Source organism: Tauraco erythrolophus, chromosome 22 (genome assembly GCF_009769465.1).
Source record: "Tauraco erythrolophus isolate bTauEry1 chromosome 22, bTauEry1.pri, whole genome shotgun sequence".
Classification (NCBI taxonomy): Eukaryota; Metazoa; Chordata; class Aves; order Musophagiformes; family Musophagidae; genus Tauraco; species Tauraco erythrolophus.
The window spans coordinates 6,183,921-6,206,478 of record NC_141486.1 but is presented as its reverse complement, the minus strand read 5'-3'; the positions used below and the strand labels follow the sequence as shown (position 1 = coordinate 6,206,478).

The window sequence follows — 22,558 nt, the reverse complement described above, 5'->3', positions numbered from 1 at the left end:
ATGAAGACAGTTTAATAGGTAAAGCAAAAGCCGCTCACACAAGCAAAAGAAAACAAGGAATTCCTTCACTGCTTCCCATGGGCAGGCAGGTGTTCAGCCATCTCCAGGAAAGCACAGCTCCATCACGCATAACGGTGACTTGGGAAGACGAATGCCATTGCTCTGAACTTTCTCCCCTTCCTTCTTCTTCCCCCAGCTTTCTATGCTGAACGTGACATCATATGGTCTGGAATATCCCCCTTGGGTCAGTTGGGGTCAGCTGTCCCAGCTGGGTCCCCTCCCAACTCCTTGTGCTCCCCCAGCCTCGTGGGTGGGGTGAGGAGCAGAAAAGGCCGTGACTGTGTGCGAGCCCTGCTCAGCAGTAACCAAACCATCCCGGTGTGACCAACGCTGTTTCCAGCACAAACCCAATAACCCCATACCAGTTACTATGGAAAAAATTACCTCTATCCCAGTCAAAACCAGCGCACAGATAAACAGCCGTGATTAATTGCGACATCCCGACGCCCGCGTGTCCTCCGGCCCCTGGAGAAACTGGGCTACACCCTCACCTGCCCGCCCCCCTCGCCACGGTTTGTCTGCGGTCACCCATTCTCCCGCAGAACGAGGCAACCCCCGCTTAGCTTCACATCCCGCGCAGGCGACTTAAATGCTGCCCCTGCCCCCTGCCAGGCCATTGGCTCACGTGACGCCGGCCTCCTGCCCAGCGCGGGCGGGCACCGGCGCCCTGCGGCCAATCAGCGCCGCGGAGGGGCGTGGCCGGGGAGCGCGGGCGCAAGATGGCGGACGGCGGCGCGGCGAAGCGGCCCGGAGGGGCGCAGGTGGGGCGGGGGGTGCCCCGGGGGGGGCCTCCGTTACCGGGGGCGGCCCCCGAGGGGAGCCCGGCGGTAACGGGCGCTGTCACCCGCAGGCTGTGAAGCGGAAGGTGGACTGGCGGCGTTGGAAGCAAGAGAGTAAGGCCGGGCGCACGTGGGGGCTGGGGGCGGCGGGAAACCGGGGCGCCGCCGCGGGGGTGCCCGGCGGGGCCCTCGGACCGGGGGGAGCCGTCCCGGAGCGCTCCGTGCCCTGGCTCGGCCCTCACCGCGGCGTCGCGCCCCCCGCCCCGGTCCGTTGTGTGAAGCGAGATGCTGCTCTCCGTTCCAGGGAAAGCGGAGAAGAAGAAATGGAAGGAAATGAAGCTGCTGAAGAAACTGGAAAAGCAGCGGATGCGGGAGCTGGCAGAAAAACAAGCCGAGAAGCAGGTGGAGAAGATGGAAGACAAAGGTGATGCCTCAGCGACCCAGGGGGGAGGCCTGGGGTGGAGGAGCTGAGCTGGGTCGTTACGAGTCCGGTTGGCATAGCGATAGGAACGGTGATGCTCAGCTTCCCAGATCTGACACAGATCAACCACACGCATCGACAGGCACGGACACAATGCATGAAACACTGCATGGCAGACCTTTCGTAAGGGAGAACCTGTGGTTGAAATCTAAGAAACAGGTTGCTTTTTTCTCCCATCACAAGTGCAGTTGAAGTGGTCAGTAAAGCGCCGTACGTGCGGCTGTCACGCCGTGACTCTCTGCTGATGGCCTCTGCTCCCCAGGGCGTCACTACACGCTGAGCGTAGCCCTGCCGGGCTCTATCCTGAACAATGCCCAGTCACTGGAGCTGCGGACATACCTTGCTGGGCAGATCGCCCGGGCCTGTGCCATCTTCTGCGTGGATGAGATCGTAGTGTTCGACGAGCACGGAGAAGATGTAAAGTAAGGAGAAGCCCTCTTCTGCAGAAAGTATTTCCTTTCTGCTTTGTGTTTCTTCAGGCTTTCCTTAAGCTGAGACCAGGAAAGAACTGTGCGTTCTCAAGCAAATGCTTGAACCTCTCTCCGATGCCAGGATTACAGGGACCTCTGTGCCACTGGGCAAAGATGTTGACTTAACTGCCCTGGCAACTAGGATCACTTAACCTAGCTTGGGGATGACAAAGCAGCAGGAGGTCAAGTCCTCCTATACTCCTAAATCTTGCTATGGAGGGACAGGGCACGCCTATATCCTTATGGAAGATTAATTCCTGTCCTTCAGCTTTTCAGCCTGGACCTGTATCTGAGTTAAGTGGCCAAGCCTGTAGCATCCAGCTCAGTAGTATCCAACTGCCAGGCTGTGTCAATACACAGATATGCAAATATTAAAAAAAATAAAAAATGAAAAAGGTATTTGGCTTACAGAGAGTTCCAAATATGGCTTGTTAAATCTCTGCCTCTGGAGTAGCCCTTTTACAAGGTGGTCCATTTATTTCTTGGGGATGGAGGGAGGGCATTCCACTATTTTCAGATTAAGGAGCAAGGCTTGGTCTTCTGGAGACTTGACTCTTTGGGGCTGTGCATCATTATGCTGAGTTGACAAGCTGCTTTCTTTCAGGAGCGTGGAGGGAGACTTTGAAGGAATTGGGAGGAAAGGCAAGGCTTGTGTGCAGCTGGCTCGGATCCTGCAGTACTTGGAGTGCCCTCAGTAAGTCCACCATGGTCAGCGTGCATCAGAACTGACTACCGTGGGTATCTCACACTAGAGGCTATGTGAGCAGGAGGCAAATTCTGTTTATATTGCATAATTATGCAGGAACACAGGATATAATTGTTTCACATGTTTGGTTTAGGAGTTTAACTAAAAGAAGAGCAATGAATGCAGGATACAACCTCCGTGTTATATTAGAGGTAGATCAGGGTCTTGACGGAGCTACGCATCTTTTCTCTGTACTCAGCTCCTTTGAGTCAGAACGGGGCTGGAGTTGAGGGTTGGGTTCCTTAGAAACAACTTTTCACGTTTGAACCTTCTCTGATACCAGGTACTTGAGGAAATCCTTTTTTCCAAAACACGAGGATCTGCAGTTTGCAGGTAATAATTAATTTGTCTCTGTCCCAAACTGATGGCTCGCCCTTCCTGAGCTCTGGCTCTGGTTTTGCATGGCGTGCTAGAATTGAACAACTTTTCCCTACCTTAGAGCACAGGTGAGGTGCCGTGCCATGGTATGCTGGACCAGAGAAGGAAGGGGCAGCAGAGCAGTTGTACTTACACCTGTGTTCCCACAGTTTGTCGTCTCCTTAGCAGCTGCTTTCCTTTCTGCTGTTCTAGGGCTCCTCAACCCCCTGGACAGCCCCCACCACATGCGGGTGGATGAAGATTCGGAGTACCGAGAAGGCGTGGTGTTGGACCGGCCAACTAAGCCAGGCAGAGGCTCTTTTGTTAACTGTGGGATGAGGAAGGTATGTCTGTTACCTACAGATCCCAAAACAGTTCCCCCTGTCTCTCTGGCAGAATTGAAGCAGGCAGGGTGAGTACTGCTGGGTTTCTGAAGGCCACAGCAGGCTGGCATGGCGTTTAATGCTGCTGCCATCTTGTCCCTTCTGGCTCATTAATGGTTGTAGCTTCCCAGGTCCTGGTGGGCCTGCCCATTCCAGCACGTCATTGCTTTGCTGCTGGAGTTGAGCCTTTGAGCAGCAAATTTAAGTCTCAGACTGCTGACCCAAGCCACCCTGAGCCTGCTCTGCACTGCATGCACCACAAAGGCCCTGATCATAGAGCTCCTCATTCCATCTCCAGGCCAGAACAGACTCCCACTTCCTCAGAGAGTTCCCTTCCTTCCCCACCTTCCCCAGTACTTCCAGAAGGCCTGACACTGATGGTGCCTGTCACTGCAGGAGGTGCAGATCGACAGACAGCTGAACCCTGGTCTGCGAGTCACTGTGCGGCTGGAGGAAGCCCAGAAGCCAGGTAATCCACTGCTCTGTTAGCATCTGTAAACTTGTTGGTCCTTCCATACGACAGCCTTCAGATTACTAATGTTTGAAGACACCCAACAGCTCTGCACGTTCCCTTTGCTCCACACACAATTTTAGTTAACACCCTTACCATACCTCCCCAGTTAACTGGAAAGGACTACCAGTTCTTTGACCAACAATAAACACCCAAAACATAACTTGCATGCTTTCCAGAATGCACTCAAAAGGGCGGTTCTTGGTTGTACGCCAAGTCAGTGCCCAGTGCCCTGCCCCAGGAGAAGCTGCTGGATGTGGCAGGTCAAATCCAGCTCTCACTATGAGGGTTTTTAATCTCTTTGCTTCCCTTTCAGAAGCTAAAGTGCGGAAGGGCACCGTCGTGTCCTCACACCACCCTCGGACGGTGTCAGGCTTGTACTGGGGTTACAGCGTCCGCCTTGCCTCCTGCCTGAGTAAGTATTTGCGGGGGTTTTCCATTTTCTGCCACATCTCTGCCTGGGCTTCCACATCAATTTCAGGCCTACTGGCTGCACACCTGCAGCACAAATTAACATCTCTTTCTTGGAAATCTCTTCTGTCTCAAAGGCAGCTTACACATGCAGCTAACAGCCATGTCGCAATCAAATTTAAAGGTTAAAGCTAAGGGCATAAATCACCCCAGTCACCTACCAGTACTCTGCCCTGTACTTCCACTCACCATTGCGACAAATGTCCACATTGTAGCAGGAGACAAGAGTTGGTGCTCTCCATCTCCAGCCAGTGCATCTCCATTTCCATTATTACTACCTCCCTCTCATTGCCATCAAAGCTAGCAGTGACATTCGAGCTCAAGAGCCCTGCAAAATCCTTTTCTTCTCATTGATTAGACCTCCTAGGAAAAATCATAAGCCATTAGTCAAGGAATGGCTCCTGGCACCTGTTTGACCTTTGAGGAAAAGGTGCTGCAGTCAAGAAGGGTGCCAGAGACTTCTGCAGCAAAGGAATTTATGTGAGAAAGAAATCGTTCTTCTGTCTCCCGATGCACTAGTAGCACCGAAAAGCAATTCCTGCTGCTGCTACCACTCACCCATGGAGTGTTTCAGCCTGTCCAGAAGGCAGGCAGCATGGGCGAGGGCACCACATGAATAACCCCATATTGTGTTTTTCCCAGGTGCCGTCTTTTCGGAGTGCCCATTCAAGGAAGGCTACGATCTCTCTATTGGGACCTCAGAGCGGGGCAGCTCCGTGGACCAGGTTACTCTTCCCTCCTTCAGGTTCGTGTCTTGCCTGCTTGGCCCCACTCAGAGTCCCCTGGCAGCAGTGCTGCACTGTGGCCTTGGTGTTCTCCCAGGCAGGAACGCTCTTAGATAAAAGTGCAAGACTTGCCTGCAGGCTTTGCTGCTCCCTTTTGCACCAATGCACATTCCTCTGCATGACAGAAGCTCGGGGAAGTACCCCAGGACAAGGCCAATTCCTTCCCTGTTTCTCTGGAGCTGGTAGCAGGGACTGTCACATTGGCCAGGTGCTGCGGGGCTCTGCTGGGGAGCCAGCTGCATTGGGCATCGGCAACACAGGACACAGCTCCTGGCTTCAGCGGTACAGAGGAGCTTGAACACAGACCTCCTGAACAAAAGAAAGAAGTCTGCTTCTTGCAGATAGTTAAGAGAACTGTTTATGTGAAGCCAATTCTTAATCCACTTGAAGGTTCAAGGAACACGAGCAGCTCTCCTACATAAAGCTCCCCTCTCACCTGTCCCCGTGCTCTCCCCTAGGCATGTCCTTGTCGTGTTTGGAGGTCTTGAGGGCCTGGAAGCTGGGGTGGATGTGGATCCAAACCTGGAGGTCACTGACCCGAGCGTCTTATTTGACTTCTACCTGAACACTTGTCCCAGCCAAGGCAGCAGAACCATCCGAACAGAGGTAGGGCAGGTGGCTAACGGTGCAGTGGGCCACGATGCCAGCATGCACAGAGCAGTGCTGTGTTTCTGCCTCTGGCAGTGACACACGGCTCACGTGAGAGCGCAGCGGTTCTGACTGCCGCCTGGGTCCGTTCCAGGAAGCGCTGCTGATCTCTCTGTCCGCGCTGAGACCCCACATCAATGAGGCTGTGAAGACACCCAGCGACAGCTGAGGGAAGGAAGACCACTGACCTTGCCACCAGCTGAGGACTGCCTCAAGGAAGCGGCTGTTGGAACGCGGGGTGCTGCACAAATCACTCCAAGAGCGTGGTAGGGCCAAGACACCGTGTGACTAAAGCTGGCAGCGCTGCTTGGCCAAGGGTCTGGCTGCTGTTGGGAGCTACAAGCCTGCGCCGTCCTGCCTGCCTGGTCCAGCCAAGGGCTGGTCTCTGCCTCTCAGCAGCTGGGACAAGCCTGGCAGCAGACTGGGACTCAGCAATTCAGATGTCTGGGGTAGGGAATAAAACAGTATGGAACCTCAGCTGCCTTGAAGTCCATGTGCAAGTATCTTAATGTGGAGGATGGGCACTCACTGTCTGGAGATCCTGCACGCTCGGTGACTCTGGAGCCATGTGGCCTTCAGACTTAAAGGAAGTCAAATCTTAATCCTTATTGCCAATAAACTGTTCCTGTCTCAGCCTGACTTCCCTCAGCCCTGCCTTCAACTCCAAGGCTTCATCCTTCCTAACAGCAGGAAGGGCTGGAGCTTCAGTTGGGCCTCAAGTATAAAGCACATCAGTGTAGCTCGTTACAGTTTGGCTCCATCCGTGAGGCCTTAAGCTCTGCCTGCAGTGACCTCAAACAGGAAAGCAGCTGGAAAAGTTGGCTCTGTCCTTCCCCCCTCCTGCTGAGATAATCAGAGCTTGGGTAAGAACAGATAAGAAACCACCAATGCTGTGGGTGTTCAAAGCTTTACTGTTAAAACCATCTTTTCAAAGAAAACAATTGTACAATTCTTTGGCTACAGAAAGGCAGGAACCTCTCCTCCCCCTGCACCCGTCTTGCTCTCATCCTTCCCTGCTAAATGGCACAAATTAACTGACTTCCCTTTGTGTTTTAATGAGCCACACACAACTCAAGGGGAGCAATTACACAAGTAGCTCTGTACTGCAGATTAGGGGCAAATTCTAGAGACCTGCTACAAAGGTCAGGTGCCTGGGGACCTTCTGCAGGACCTGCCCTTGAGACCTGCTGCGTGTGCGTGTTTCACTGTTACATGAAACAAGGGGAAGGGTAAAGAGAAGTATTGGTTTGACTCTTATTTCCCACATTTGAAATTGCACAAGGAACTATTACACTGCAGGTGACTGCTGTCAGTCCCTTCCCAGGGACACCTGGATTTGTTTAGTCAGGGTTCAACGCTTGTTTCCAGCTGTGATGGCTTTCAAGTTACTAGTTCTCTTCAAGATGTTCGGGACAAAGAGGAGCCCCGAGGCTCGCTCAATGCTCTCGATGGGAACTAGGAACCGTTCCAGGGGGATATTCTCATCCACAGGGCTGTTGGGCATCACATACGAGCGCAACTCAATCTCTCCGCTCTCCTTTTCCAGGATGAGCACCTTGAAGAAATGGGTGGGGACGGCCACGTTGTTCTTCCCAATCACCTGGTACTTGACATACATCTTCCCATCGGCCTCCATCCTGCACCAACAGCAATGCCTCACGTTACCTCCTAGTCTGGTGCCACCTCTGCCTCCTCAGCTCTTCACCACCACCCCTAAGTAAGCCCCCACCCCACAGCATGGCAGGGAACAGCCCTATTTCTGCAGTAAGGGTGTAAAAACATTGCTGAAGCAGCAGCTACGTGACGTGGTGAGATTAAGCAGTGCATTGCATCTGCTCCCCCCCCAAATCCCTTCCCTGCTGTGTCTTAACATTGTCTTTCCAAGCTATTTCCTGCTGCTAAAGAGATCTCAACCTGAGACAGCTGCTCCTTAGTGTTACATGAAGATCTTTGCAAATAAAGTTGTGCTCTTAAGTGGAGAAATAGTCCATGAAACAAAACTTAGAAGCTTTACTCTGCAGAGAAGGGGTCTGCAGTCTAATCTGTTAATCTAATAATCTGCTACTACTAGGTTGTTAAAGACTGCAAATAAAAGTGATTTTTTTATGTTGCAGCTCAAGAAACCAACCTTTTCTCATGAAATCATCAACTTAATGGGAAACACACTAACTAATCCTAAGAAAGTACCTTTCCACAGAACCTCTGCACACGACTGGTCTCACCCACTGAGCAGGGCCTTAGTCCATCACTCCTGTTTGGGAGCAGCTGGGAGGCTGCCCCCCCCCCAGCCTGCTTTCCTTTCCCAGCGCGATGCACCATTCAAGCACAGTCCCAGCTCAGCCCTCGTGTTTACCTGGGCAGGTAAAGGGGTCCTGTGCAGACATAGACGTTCTTGTTGCTCCTTGCCAAGCTTCTGCTGTACTTCTCAAGGTTATTCCAGGCATTCTGGTTTAAATGAGGAACCTACAAACAGAACCAGGGCAACACAGGCAGCAGAGTCAGTCAGTGGGGAATTTCCTCACTGTTCAGAATAACACCACCTGCCTTCTCTGTAACACATCTCACAGTGTTCTGGGCACTTTCCAGAACAGATCTCCACTATCGCCTCCGCTCTGGACGCTGCACACAGCAAGGTCCTGGTTTGCACACCCCGGAATGGAACCTGCTCGCCTTACACCATGATTTTTGCAAGCATCTGCCCGCCCGTTTAACTTCACTCCTGCAACGAGCTGTGCTGAACGGCGTCTCTCACGGCTGGAGAGAAGTGCACAAGCAGGCACGTTTGCAGGCCCGCTGCTGCTAAGTTCAGCAGGACATAGAGCACGCTCGAGTGATTTTGGCCCCTTTGGGCCCCCTCTGCCTGAACCGCTATAGGGACAAACACACGGAAGAGCCAGAGATGCTCCGAGGTGGTTTCAGCAGAGAACGAACGTCTGCCCTTGAACACAGACCCTTCCCGCTTCCCCGTTCCACCCGCCCCGGGCGGGGCGAGTCTCGCTGCGAGCCGCCGTGGCTGCGGGAGCCGGTGCCCGCGGCGGGCCCTACCTGCGGGGCGACGTTGCTGAGGTAGAAGGTGTCCCGCATGGCTTTCTGGCTCCACTTGTGGTTGGCGGCAGCCGCCAGGTGCCCGCGGTCGAAGCCGCTGCCGCGGTAGTCGGCGTTGGTGGCGCGGTGGTACTCGTGCACCGAGTCGTCCTCCTGGAAGTCGCAGGCGGCGCGGTCGGAGGCGCCGCTGAGCGTGTCCCGGTTGAGCTGCTCGATGACCCAGAGCGCGCTGCGGCTCCGCGGGTCGTAGCACAGCACGTAGGACTCGCGGCTCCGCAGCTGCGCCAGCCCGGGCAGCCCGTACTTGGTCAGCTCGGGCCGCCCCGCGCCCGGCAGCGCCGGCGGACCGGCCGCCGCCACGGAGGGCACCACGGGCAGGCGGCCCAGCAGCCCCGCCACCGCCTCGCCCTCGGCCCGGCGGCGGGCGGCCAGGGCCGCCCCCAGCCCGGCGCCCAGCGCCAGCGAGGCGCCGCTCAGCACCCACCGGCTCCGCAGCATGGCCGTGCGCGGCGCCGCGGGGGCGGCCGCTGCTTAAACGGGCCGCGGCACTGCCGCAGCGGGCCGCTCCCTGCGGAGGGCACCACGGCGCGGGGCATCGCCCCTTTAAGGCACAGAGAGAGCGCGAGGGCGCCGCGACCGCCGGGCGCAGACGCTGTGCGAAGGGACCATTTTATTACAAGAACAAACGCGGGAGCGGCGGTAACGCGCGTCCCCGAGCCGCGAGAGGCGCGCCAAGGGGCAAACACAAAAATAAAGAGCGGAGCGGCCGGCCAGGCGGGTCCCGCGCCTCCCCGCCCCGGCCGTGCCAGCCCACCCGCGGCCGGTGCCCCTCTGCCACCCCCGCTTGCAGCGGTGCGCTCGCAGGTTTTTCCTCGAGGAAAAGCCCCCGCGCCCCCGGCTCACCCGCTCCCCGCGGAGCCGGGCAGCAGGGGGGCCGGTGGAGCCAAGAGGAAAGGCGATGGAGACAGGCTAGCACGCTTGGGGCTCTGCTAGCCATGGCTCCCAGCCGCATTTGGAAATGCTGTAGCCATCACCTGTAGCAGCGTTAACTCCAGTCGCAACACAGCAAGTCACATCGCCAACAGATGTCTGCACAAAACCACCCGTTTAGTTAAAGGAAGCGATATAAAAATAGTGTTTAAAAAGAAGCATAAAAGAAGGAGTTTGAGAGTGATGAAGTGCTCTCTATACCCTGTTCCGGCAATTCTTTCCAGACAAGGTATTGGAAAAGACGAAAAGTGTTACTTGTTCCTCTCTTCTGGGCAAAGGGCATTTTAGAAGAGCACTACAGCCAGCTAAAACAAAGTCACTGACACTCATCAAGGGAAAAGGGCCTCTGCTTTCCCCAAACACCCCAGACTGCCCCAAAGCAACTTCCAGCCTTCATTCCACTCACTGCCAAAGTGCAAATAATTCTAAGTTAGGTCAAAAAATTCAAACTCACATCAGTGTTCTGAGTGACCACCATCAATGACTCGATCTCTAGTATCCTGTTGCTTCTACCTCACTGGCAAAGCCACAAAGTTTCCCAAAGCCTGAATTACAGTGAGGTGCAGGTAAAGCAGACCTCTTCCCACCAGGGAAGGCTCATTTCTCCCCACATTCAGCAGAGTGTCCTGTTTTTCCTCCCAGTGGAAGATTTGTCCCCCTTCCCCTGCCTGGCAGTAGTCCTGTCTGTGACGAATGTGTTGTAAGAGCTATTTAAGCATCCCCTGTTTCGGCCCCTATGAAACAAGGGGTCCCCAAGGCACCCCAGACTAACACCTCTCAACCCAAAGAACTGCTGCTTCAGCCAACCTCACTGCCGCGGCAGCACAGCAGGATTGAAACAAACCAGCAGGGGAAACGTCTCAAGTGTGGTGCAGTTGTTACTTGGCCACACAAGCAAGGAACCACTAGTTACATACTGTCTGACCTCAACAACAACAAAAAAATAAATCACCAAAAGCCTTTGAGGAATGAAGCCAAAGAAACTCATGAGAATTCAAAGTTGGTTGCAAGTTAAGGCTTTCTTTTCTCCCCTCAGAAAATCTGGGTTTGCTCTTAAAGAAAGGAAAAAGTGTTGGAATAAAGAAACTGATGTCCCAAATCATTGAAAAGTATAACTCCTTTCAACAGGAAGACAGAAGTCCTACCACACAGGAGGCGACAAGGAAGGACATAAAACAGCTTTTCATGTAGGAACCAGCCTGTCTGGGTGTATCAGAGTTGTTACAAGTTCTCCCTAAAGAACTCCTCATTCCATTTAGCAGCCATACCCTGGATAAGGTTACAGAACTTATCCTAGAGAACCCTTCCCTCAGCCAAAGTGCTCATCACATCCCATTAAACCACTGCAGACTCCTTTTAAAAGCATTTACCATCACCCCCTAAAGAGAAGTAGGATGGCACAATGCAAGCCCTTCAACACCTAGGAAGGGAGAAGACAGCATGACACCTGCCCCAGCCAGCCACCCGCACCGCTACTTGAGCGGACACCTCCCAGATGTCTTGGAGCATTTATAATGCTGCAGACCAGCACCTGACTCAGAGCTGGGCAATGCCACTGCAGGTGGTCACCTCAGGGCTCAAATGCTACTCTGAAACAAGCAGAAGTTCATCTCTAAGTAATGCTTAATCTTGATCTGCCTGCTGCCTCCTCAGGTTGTTTTAAGGAGACTTCCAGCTGTTCAGAGCAGGAACTCTCATGGATGCTCCTGTCACCAGTGAGAAAACACAGCGTAAGGGAACCCTGCACTTGCCAGGGGAACCAGAAATTAATGGCCCGGGTATTTGTGGAGGTGAGAGCAAAGCTTGTACATGGAATGTGAAAGAGCTACAGCAGTATTTAGAGCAGTTCTGAGGCAGAAGTGTTTGGAGGAGGTCCAATTCTGCCTAAGAGTTTGATCCTCTGGTTCTACATTCATGCCCACCAGCTAACCCTTTGGCCATACAAGGTCAGACTGCTGACCTCTCTAGCACAGGGTACCCAAGAACTGAGACCAGCTGGAATAGCTCAGTGACAGAAGGCAAGAAGAACATCCATCCAGTGGTTAACGCAGACAGGATGCTTCATCACACTGCTGTCCTGGTCTATCAGTTCCATATTTCTTGGAGGAAAACTCTAGCCTCTAGAAAGGATTGCAGCAGAGAGGGATACTGTTAGCCACAGGTATTAAATAAGTCTTCGGTTGCTCTTCCCCCACCACAGCAGCACCACCTGGCTGCACCAGTGTCACTCAAGCATCTTCTGAACAGGCAGAGATTGCTTGGGATTGCCAGTAGGAACACAAGTACATGCATCAACCTGTCCTCTGGTCTCCCCACTCACCTTTGTGAGAATTACAGAAGCCTGTAAAAAAACAGCCTTCAGTGAAGGAAATAACATTAGTAAGAAAGCTGAAGGCTGACAACATCCCTCCTGCTAGGGCAACTCTAGGCCATCAGCAGCTTAAGCAGATCTTGTCTGACCTTTAACAAATCAATACTCATAAATACCGAAAACTGCAGTGTCAAACAGCTATGCAGAGGTGAGCCAGCACAGCACAGAAAAAAAAAAAAGCATGCTGGATTAGTGTTCACTCAAGATCTTCTGCACAACCCAAGCACCTGGGTGTTGGCAGTTTTTCCCTCTGAGGATTACAGTCTCTGACCAGCTTGACACTGCTGGCAGGTTAGCAGTTCTCTCCATACTGTGTCTTCATCAACCTTCAACTGAGCCTGCTCCACTGCGTTTGAAATGTAGTTGTCTCCCTCTCAGGAGGGACAAGTGTCCGACTCAGGATGGTGACTCCAACAGGACCGGTACACAGAAAAGTGGATCAGCCCCAGCAGTCAGCTGACAAATGCTTGTATTCCCACTGGATTACACCAGAAAAGGACTCTTGTAGGTCAGACCTCTACCATGTCTCTTCTTGGCAAGAAGTACTATGAGACAATGTCAAGGTTACTGCGACCAGAGCTCATGCGGGGTAATATTATGCAAGCCACCGAGGCAGAAAACCCCAGTGCCATCCCTGTATAAGCCCCTAGATACGTCTGTCTTCATTGCACGTGACTAGATGCCCGTTTCTTGTATTTCGGAATCCTGATTGTAGCTGAATATGCTCCAGTTCAGAGCAAGGAAAGCAGAGTGAGGCCTCCCTGCAGCAACAAGCTCCTGCTCTAAGGCTGTGCGTAATAAGGCTTGGCTTCAAACTACACTAATTGATGAAAACCACCACAGTCTTGCTTTCAAGGAGACCTTGTTGATAAGGCGATTCTGGATTCAGGCAGTTTCAGTGCACAAAGCCACCAGCTGTAACTGCGTCCTCCCATCTCAGCTTGTCAAGGTCTCATTCCCAGGCAAAGGGGTCCAAACTGCTGGATGTCAGATGACAATCACCAGAAACTGATGCAATCTTCTTTGCACACCTCACAGATGGCCAAATGCAGACATGAGGGAGAATAATCCAGAAGCTACTTGAACGGCAGGATGTGGGACTTCATTGCAATACATTCTATTCACAGGAGGAAGATCTTTCTATACTCACCCACCAATATCCACTGGACTCAGCCTGTCCCTTCCCCATCAGAAGTTACTTCACATGAGCTACTTCCATGATGCAAGAGTCCATCCCTTCAGGAATATGAAGACAGATGGTTTCATTCTCTCCAGACTTAAAGTCATTAAAAAAAGTTACAAACAACTGCTTTTGGCAGCACAGAGGCATTCGAGATTTGAAAAAAATCTGGAGTGCAGGACCCAAGTAGGTGGGGAAGTAATCAGTCCTTGATCTAATAAACAGAGTAGAAGGAAGTTTTCAAGGTGGCCAGTAGGCAAAACACAAAACCTGAAGTCCTGCAGAGACCACTAGGAGCTTTAATGCACCACACTGCATGGGGGCATCTCCTGGGATCCACTGCCATACAGTTTCTCTGACACCTTTTGTTAGGCTCATGGACTATTTTGAATCTTGAAGTTCCTTTGCCTTCTTCAAAATCAGATGAACATCAGAGATAGGATAATCCTATGTCAAAGAAACAAAGGGATATAAGTGACTACCTAGCATTTCCTGCACACGTCGTTTCACTTAAGCAGGGCAAACCTCGACAACAGCATTCTTGGCCTACGGTAACATACTGCTGTGTTCAGTTACTCCCTTAACAGCTGACAGTTTCCTGTTTTGTAACTGATCAAGCCTCAATACCCTTCAAGAAGGTGTTTTGGTTTTATTTTTTCATTTGTCCTCCAAGGGTACAGTAGGCTGGCCTGCTATAATAGCTCTCTTCATGCCAGAAAGCCTTATCAAAGCCAGTATCTTGCACAGCCCAAAGCAGGAACTTGCAGACTCAGAGATATCCTGCTGTGCAGTGCAGCTGTTTTCAGCCCTGGGCTCTCTCAGATCCCAGAACTAAACAAAAGCCTTTGGCCAATAAACTTAATACTGTTACACAGGGTTTCACATCTTTACTGGAAAACATTAATTTGTTTGCAAACCAAGAGACATTAAAAACCTCTAGTCTATAACAATTTCTCTGCAGACTAGAATGGGTGCACAAGCAAAAGGCAGCTTTATTTTAATGGCAATGCTGGGCTCCAGACAGCAGCACTGTGCCTCACCAACACAACACTAGAGAAGGAATATTACTTTCTGGAACAGGGCCTGTTGCAACTGTAAAACTAAGAAGGGGGAGGCAGGAGGAGAGATCCATACAGTGCTAGGAAGACAAAACAGTGTACGGCTCCCCGGTCAGCGGCACAGGGAGCAGACACCACCACCAAGGAAGTTAAAGTTAAAGTAGTCATTCGTCATGAGTTTAGCTTCCCAGTTGGGGGCGGGGACCACAGCATGTGAAGATTCATACTTCCAGTAACAGGCACGCTCCAAGATCAAACTTCAGACTTTTCTGCATTCAACCATCAGAAGTCTGGTACCTCTCTTCAGCCAGGCATACCCCTATCATCATCATCATCCTCTCTCACAGTACTATTTCAAGACTCTTCAAATTGCTCCCTATACCCACCATATTTAATCCTTACCTGCAGCAGCCTCATGTTCAGAGTGAAGTCTCCTTCCAGCAACTGATCCCGAATTAGTCTGAAAGATGGAAATTATTGCAGCTACTTTTGACTCTTTATGAGGGAACTTTAAAAACAGACTATACTGTGCCTTTATAGAGACTTTTGAATACGCTGCTGCTACCACTGTAAAAAGCAACTATAACCTATTCACCAGATGCCTTAACACATGCCTACAGAAGACTCCTGGATCCATGGATTTAGGTAAAAGAGGGAAAGAAGAGCAGGGCGGTTACCACTGTACTTACGTCAACATGGCACAACAGACGAGCAGAAGAAAATCAAAGCGATTATCATCAGCAAAGAGGGAGTCCCAGATACGGATGACGTCCGGCAGCAGGAACTCTTGGGACAAGAGCAGCGTCAGCCAGCGGAAGGCAAAGAACTGAGGTTTGATGTTCTGTTCTTGCTGTCAGACATGCACCAGGCAAAGAATGAATACGTGCTCTCGGCCCATTCCCTACAAGTGAGAGATGCGCCCCATGTTTCCATCCCCATCTCCACCCTGATATTGCTCTAAGCTGCCAACTCATCCTGCAACATCAGCAAACCCACTGCCTCTTTTGAAGACTCTCACATTCAAGCTAGACAGAGAGATTTTTAACGCTGCCACGCTCCATGTCTACAGACAAGTCAGAAAATGCTTCTCTGTCCACAACATGGAGTGAAGGAAGCTTTTCTTCCTAAAAGCACTACTTGTGTCAGTTCCGTTAAACTTGCCAAGTAATTTTAACATTCCTATTTGAACACCATTTTATCTGCAAAGCCACAGCCCTCGCCCTCTAGCAGAGGCACTGTTTTGTCAGGATTTCCTCTCCTTTCCAGAAGCCCTGTATTCATCAAAAGGTTTACTCTTCACAAAAAGAAACAATGATGGAACAGAGTTCACACTGATGGTCAGAAAAACATACTATAAGCACTTCTAGCCTGAAGCTTTCTTGTTTTCTGCTGTTAAATCAAGGGACTGTAAGTTTAATCAAGGTCAAACGAGTTCAGAATCCTGCTGATATTCTTAAGGACCAGCTGCTGCATGGCCAAGACCATTTCCCATCAGCCAAACTGTAAGCATTTTATTTTCTCTCCACTGAATCAGCACCAGCCAACACTGTGGGTCGTGTCACTGTACTGACAAACTATCTTTTGCATTATAAAAGAAACATATCCTGATTTCTCTAAACCCCCTAAAAGAAATCTCAGTGTGATTTGGTGAAGGTTGGATGGAGTAAGAAGAACAACTTTCCCTTCCAAATTCTCCTTGAACTTTTACACTAAATGGACTATAAGACCCAAAGATGTTTCCAACAGAAGCTGCCTTCTACATGTTCTACAAAACCCACATCAACACAAGGAATCTTTGGATGAAGGAGAATTAGGTGTGTGGGATGTTCCTGCTTGCTGGATTTCAGTTTACTTCTGGGACGATCTCCATGAAGTTTAAGTTAGTGCTGTCAGGGCAGCCAGTGGCAACAGAAGTGTGTGTGGAGGAGGGGGGCTGTTTTTCATTTTGCTCTTAAAGATAGAGACACAATTCCTGTAACCTCAAATTCCAAGGAACTCTACAGCAAAACTCATGTTTTCCTTATAACTAGAAGAGACTCCAGCTCCAACTACACCTCAACCCAGGTGACCAGGGATAGTGGCCAAATCACTTCAGACTCACAGCTGGCAGCTTTGCAACAACTATTGTTTGCTTTCAGTCAGGCAGGGGAGGAAAGCCTTGCTGTGTCAGCTTGCTCCAGGCTTACTCCAAGGAGAGGTTGTTTCAGCTCACAGATAAGGGAGCCTCTGTGCCCTACAGGCAAAGCCCTTTATACACTCTCTCAAGTGTTCTATTCAAGAGCAGTAATAGTTTAACAAAATTGGTTGACATTTAAATACACTATTAAGCTCCACTCCTTGCATTCCAACCAAGACTCAGAGAAACACCTAGCTCCTCACCAGTTTCAAATACAGCTCCACATCTTTTTCCTTCAGGGTGGAGTAGACCTTCTCCATTTTGTAGGTGATACCACACTGGGAATCATCCAGGCTCTTAATGAAGTTGTCTCGAATTTCAGCCATTAGATTGGTAAAGCAGAAAAATGTGTCTGCTTCAGCATGTTCTAGGGGGAGAAAAAAAAGAAAGGGGGCAGGGAGAGAATAGAGGAAACATCACTGACAGAAGCACGCAGTCTTAGAACTGTTCTTGCTCCATAATCCGGTTGCTGTACTGACTTCAAATAGCAGATCCCATAAGATCTTGGCTTGCTTGGTCTGGGACAAGACCAGACACTTTTTTGATTAAACTAGACACGTCTACTGAGTCACTGCAAATACAGTCCCTGTGTGCAACACAAGGTCTTCGTGACATCGGGTCACAAATCAGTTATCTATGTCCAAGAACACCATCTGCTCTTCCCACCATGAGCACACGCCCTCAGAGGTCCCACGAAGTAGAAGCAGCAGGCAAAATATTCCCACTTCATTCTTTTCTTACCTGGTATACACAGTATAAGCAAACGAGACCTTCTAAAGGGATTTTAAGTTTCATGAAGTGCAACTTAGATCTATGCTAAACAAACAAAACCCCCTCAAAAATCCTCGCTTCCCATGTTCTCACCACGTTTCTATCAATTTGCTATGGTCCCCAAAACTTCTAATCTCTTGCTGTGTTTGCCTTTTGGCCCCCATCAGCCAAACCCAACTTGCCTAAAGAGAGATCAATTCCCAAAACAGTTCTTTACAGAGAGCATGCAGTACGACAGCAATTACTGAGCAGTCAAAAGTCTCTCACCTTTCCATTCACTGTTGGGATCTGTAGCAAAGGTGTAGTAAAGAGGCCCCACGATTTCATTCATCCCCTGAACGTATGCTATCCCAGGGTTCAGCTTAGCATAAATGAACAGGATTCGCTCCACCACTTCCCAGTGGGCTTCACAGCCGTTGGGCAGGACTTCGTACTCGCTCAGAGAATTAGGAGTTGTTTTGAGAGGGGAGCTCACCTGAAGAGCAAGGTAAGAGCAGGGCTGATTCAGGATAACCAACCAGCACAGATAGTTTTTAACACACACAGCCCCCCAAAAAGATTTGGGCAGCTTATACCAAGCAGGCAGATTTTCACGAAAACCAAGACAAATAACTCAGGAAGCACAAAGGCAGTGAAGTCCCAGCGCTGGCTAACCCTGAAGAACAAAACAGTCTGTGCAGCAACAGACAGCTCCCCTGAATCATTGCACCACCTGATCCCACACAGTACAAAACCACAGCAGCTCCACTTCTTTGTTAGCAGTATGAGGAAAAGTATAGATCTGTTGTGGCAACAGGCCACCTTCCCCAACAGCATGTGGCACTTGTACTGTCAAGCTCATGAAAGAGGACAGAGACAACACACATTCCAGCAGATACCCTGCTCTTTTCCTGTTTGCAGGTTTATTGATAGTCTTCCAGAACTGAATCTCACAAATTTACCCCTCAGTTTTGTTCCCATACAAAAAGGTTCATCATGTCAAGCATAAAATACTCGCATCTTCCTGCAACTTCAACTTCCACCAGAAATCAGGAAAAAACAGCCCTTAAAACTGCATACATCTATAGCTCCCTACTAACTGTCAGGCACGACAACCGGTTCTACAAAGCTGTCTAGCCACCAGAATATACAGTACGTGCTGGGGTATTTGCTTAATTCCACCACAAAAAAAAAGTGGAAAAACAGAAAAAAGCCTGCAAAACAGCCCTCCCCTTGTCCGCTAAGACAGCCTGCCCCATGGACAGCCCCCACCCAGATCTCACATTTGTAACCCCGCTGCGGTTTCGCGCCACCGTCTGTGACTTGAGTGTGGTCTGCTCCACCCGCTTGCGCAGCGTCTCAAACTCATTTTGGGGGTCCAGGATTAGAAGGCAAGGGTAGTCTGTTGGGCGCTGGAAGAATGCCATGTCAGGGTACAGCCTCCTAGGATGGGTACAGAAGGAAATCGGGCATAAGAAGAAGGAAGTACAAGGCCCATGTTGAACAGGAGGCTCGGTTTAATAATAAACTTCGTTTTCAAAGTACAATGTGTTAACCAAACCACTCGGATTCAGAAACCTGAGTCATTAAGCTTCACACACCTGACATCTTTGTCTATCTGGAGAAGCACTTCGTTGTCCTTGAAGTAAGTGTTCCATCGACTGTCTGGATTTGGATTGAGGGGCTAAAGAAATAAAAACCAGAAACAGAACAAGCATGTTTCGCGTGTATCAAAATCCTCAGCAAACATACACTGAGTTAACATTTCTGATGCCCCTTTGTCATCTGGTACCAGCACACTCCTAGCACATCAGGTTTACGTTTTTTTTCTCACTAGCTACGTTTAGTGTCGTTTCTTCACACAGTGTGCAGGAAGTGGATCAGAACTTGTGAAACAAGTGATCACGCGGGTTCACTTAGAGAGGGAGAAGCCAACACTTCCAATCTCTTTTCACCTGACTTTTAATGACTTTGCTCCCAAATCAGGTGTCCTGTCCTGTGTCAGAAAGATTCCTGATTGCAGCTCCAACCTGTACAACGGAGAGGGTCTTTGCACTTCATTAGAGTTATCCACCCACTCAGTACTCAGGTGCTGTGGTTATTAGTTACAAGTATTCCCCCCATCTCAGCTCTAAGAAGTCTGGTTAAGCACAACCATTCTGCCCAGGAAGAAATAGATATTACTATGAACAAACTATCCTGTATCTGACCAGTTTTCCAATATGACAAACATAATGCCCCCTCCACACACAGACTTTCCTCTCTCCACATCAAGATCCATGTAAAGTTAACAACTAACAGAGAAAATAAAAAAATAAAAAAGCCATGTTCCAAGAGATTCAAAGATCACTGTAACCTGCCAACACATGAAGCGTTACAAACACGCTGATTTTAAAGCACCAAGGCCTCCAGAGATCACAGTAGCACAGATGACTGCACGCTAGCAGGGAAGTTAATGTTCAGGACCAGTCATGGAAGCAGTTGTATCGTTTTACAGTCTCTTCTGATCAGTTACTTCATTCCCTCCCCCAACACATACACTCTTAACAGTGCTTTCAGAGAAGGAAAAAGCCAAGGGATTCAGGAAATAGTCAAATTTTTAAAAAGCCAGCAGCAGAACTAGAAATAAATGAGTCTCCTGCCTTCCATGCCACAGTCCAACTTGATTCTCCTGCCTCTTTTATATTCTCTGTTGAAATTAGCTGTGAGTCCACCCACAGACCTGAATTACCAGGAGAGCGTCTCTTTGCTAGAGGTACCTTTTGTGAGCCTGTCTCTTTCCCTAGGAGACCCACAGCCCAGGCAGGTAGCCCCAGTGGAGAGGAGAAGGGATACACATAGCTGAAAACAGCTCTCTTCAGAACTATTGGTGCTTTGCCAATAATCCACGCTGAAGACTACTAACACACAAGTGCCAGGCTGGTACCTAGGAACCATCCCTCTTGCTAGCAGGGTAAAACAGTTGAGAACAGAGCCAAGAGCAGCCCAGGGGTCCAGACTCTAGAACAACAGTTTATAGTTCTGGGGAATTTTATGCAACCCAAAGGCTTAACAACACTTACGTGATCTTCTAAGGTCACATCTTCCCTTGAAACACCCAGGTTGGCTTTGGCAATGCCAGGCTGGATAATCATTTCCTTTAGGAACTGGGAATACAGATCCCTTCAGAAAGAAAAGAGGAATTTGTAATGAAGCAGAAGATTAAGTCAGCGTAAGCACCCAGGCTGAGTTCAAATAGATCTCTCTGTACCACCCTGCTCAGCCAGAAGGCATTTGATTTTCTCTTCAGTTGAGTTTAGCTGAAGAGGTCAATCCACCAGACAGCCTACAGAACAGTGCATCCCACACAAGAACAATTCATTTTATGAAGGTACTTAATTATTTAAGGAACTATTCTTCTTCTCCACAGATACCATTAAAGGGGGAAGTAGCCATGTCCTCACCTCTGTTTCTTCAGCAAAGAGCTCCATAAGGCTTTCTCTAAAGGGAGGTAGTTCAGGAGTATCTGTACAGAAGACAGATGCACACAAATTAGTATTTGGGGAATGAGCTGTAGTATCAAGATGAGCAAGCCAAACACAGTGGCTAGAACTGGCTCTTTGAAAATTCTGGGAGCTTTCTCCAGAAAGCCTAGTACTTTGCAGAGTGACAGTCAGGAATACTTTGGGGATTGTTTTTCAGCACAGACCTATTTGTAGGATCGATCGATGGCAAACCTGACTGAAATGCACTCCTAGCTTAATACTGAGGGCTGTTCTCATGCAAAGAGCAGACAGCCCCTTTCAATCACCCAAAGTGACAGCTGTCTCAGTAAACACTACTGCAGCTGTGCCAGTGCTGATCCCCACAAATTACTGCCAATTTTGAGTGGCTTTTAAGCTCCGGATTTCTTTTGTTTGTTTGCTTACAGCTTTAAGTGCCCGAAAACAGTATGCCCTTAAGCAACACAAAGCATCACTCGCAAGAAACAAAAGCGCCTCAAGCAAAACCCACCTTCCAGCACAGGCAGCGCAGCCCCCCATCAAAGGGAATTCCTGTGGGGCAGAAGGCAGAGAGACACCGACGTTAGCCCCGGCCTCCTCACCAGGCAAACAGGCGACACTTTTCCCCCCGGGGGGCACGAAGTTTTCACAGGGACGCTGCAGGGGTCAGACACGGTGCCTCCCCCGGGGGGGGGGAGGTGCCTGCGGCGGCCGCTGGAAGCGGAAAGCCGGGGAGCGCGCAGGTGGCGGACAGGGCGCAGCAGAAGCGATGAGACCCAGGGGCGCCTCGGAGAAGGGCGGGAAGGGCTTGCCTGGAAGTTTGTGGCTGCGCTCAAAGCACGGGCGGAGACCGCTGCGGCCTGATGGAGGTGGGGCTCGAAAACACGCCCGCCGGCCTCGGGTTTGCAACCCCCGCCGCTCCACAACGGGCCGAGGAGGGGACTGATGCTCGGCAGCCGAGGCGGCCTTCGAGCCCCGCGGCCCCCCCGAGCCCCGCGGGGGCAGCGCCAGCCCCGGGCCGCCGCCGGCGGGAGCTCCCCCGCGGCTAAGGCCGTGCCCGGTGCCTGCTCCCCGGGCCGCAGCCAGCCCCGCACCTTCCCGGGCCACTCACCGCTGAAGCAGAGATCGCGGAGCTTCGCCAGAGCCACCGTGGGTTCGCCCAGCACCTCCTGGAAGTCCGCGATCCTGAGGGGAGCGGAGCCGCGGCCGTTATAACGCTTGTCACCGGCACCCCGGAGCCCTCCCCCCCCCGCAGCCCAACACCGACCTGCTCCGGTGCAACCGCGACATGGCGGCCCCCTCGCCCCTTCCCCGCCCGCCGCATAAACGCTCCGGCTGGAAACGCTGCCCGCGGGGGGTGGGCGGGGCTCCATAGGCCACGCCCCCAGCACCGCCCACCCCGGGGCGGCGAGCCCCGCCCCCGCGGGCTGCCCGCCCGTTCCCGCCCGCCGGCGGCGCCTCCGCCCGGCCCCGGGGCGGCCCCCCGGCTCGCGGGTGGTTCCGCTGTGCATCGCGCCCTGTCAGGGCACCGCGGTCCCGCCCGGGCAGCCCGGACTGGGGCCCCTGTCCGGGCACCGGGCGCCGGCAGCGCGGCCGGCCGCCCCGCGGGGCGCGGGGTTCGCGCTCGCAGAAGCGCCGGGCGGCGGCGGCGGCCCCTGGCGGGGGAGACACGGGGCTGTGGGGACCGGGCAGCACGCGGAGCCCCGGCGGGCCCCGCCGGGATGCTGCCGCCACGCACGCCCGCGCGTGGTGGCGGCCTCGCTCTCCCACCCGCGCCTTGACATCAGTGCCGCTGCCGTGACATCACCGCCGCGCC

General features: G+C 51.5%; 3 protein-coding genes across 6 annotated transcripts; 1 reads left to right on the top strand and 2 right to left on the bottom strand.

Annotated features, from left to right (window-relative positions):
• The first annotated feature begins 779 nt into the window (after positions 1–779).
• SPOUT1 (SPOUT domain containing methyltransferase 1) lies at positions 780–6,397 on the top strand. Of its 2 annotated transcripts, none has more exons than XM_086624925.1 (12): positions 780–815; positions 911–953; positions 1,144–1,263; positions 1,583–1,742; positions 2,395–2,484; positions 2,819–2,868; positions 3,106–3,236; positions 3,672–3,744; positions 4,103–4,201; positions 4,900–5,002; positions 5,501–5,648; positions 5,785–6,397. In XM_086624925.1, exons 1-12 carry the CDS (start codon positions 780–782, stop codon positions 5,857–5,859), a joined length of 1,128 nt encoding a protein of 375 aa, XP_086481051.1. In that variant the 3' UTR covers positions 5,860–6,397. The 2 variants fall into 2 exon arrangements, with proteins under 2 accessions (XP_086481051.1, XP_086481050.1); XM_086624924.1 differs by having other exon boundaries at positions 780–821.
• A 49-nt stretch (positions 6,398–6,446) lies between these two features.
• On the bottom strand, positions 6,447–9,233 carry ENDOG (endonuclease G). Its single transcript, XM_086624926.1, has 3 exons — positions 8,736–9,233; positions 8,044–8,153; positions 6,447–7,327 (listed from the first exon to the last, which is right to left on the bottom strand). Exons 1-3 carry the CDS (start codon positions 9,231–9,233, stop codon positions 7,042–7,044), a joined length of 894 nt encoding a protein of 297 aa, XP_086481052.1. The 3' UTR covers positions 6,447–7,041.
• Positions 9,234–9,659: 426 nt separating this feature from the next.
• On the bottom strand, positions 9,660–22,053 carry TBC1D13 (TBC1 domain family member 13). 3 transcript variants are annotated; one of them, XM_086625228.1, is made up of 12 exons: positions 22,010–22,053; positions 21,854–21,927; positions 21,254–21,294; positions 20,704–20,765; positions 20,323–20,422; positions 18,862–18,944; positions 18,544–18,703; positions 17,549–17,756; positions 16,714–16,877; positions 15,024–15,184; positions 14,737–14,794; positions 9,660–13,723 (listed from the first exon to the last, which is right to left on the bottom strand). In XM_086625228.1, the coding sequence occupies exons 1-12, from the start codon at positions 22,030–22,032 to the stop codon at positions 13,658–13,660; spliced, it is 1,200 nt and encodes a 399-aa protein (XP_086481354.1). In that variant the 5' UTR covers positions 22,033–22,053; the 3' UTR covers positions 9,660–13,657. The 3 variants fall into 3 exon arrangements, with proteins under 3 accessions (XP_086481354.1, XP_086481357.1, XP_086481355.1); XM_086625231.1 differs by lacking the exons at positions 16,714–16,877; positions 17,549–17,756; XM_086625229.1 differs by lacking the exons at positions 9,660–13,723; positions 14,737–14,794 and having other exon boundaries at positions 15,148–15,235.
• Between the last annotated feature and the right edge of the window lie 505 nt (positions 22,054–22,558).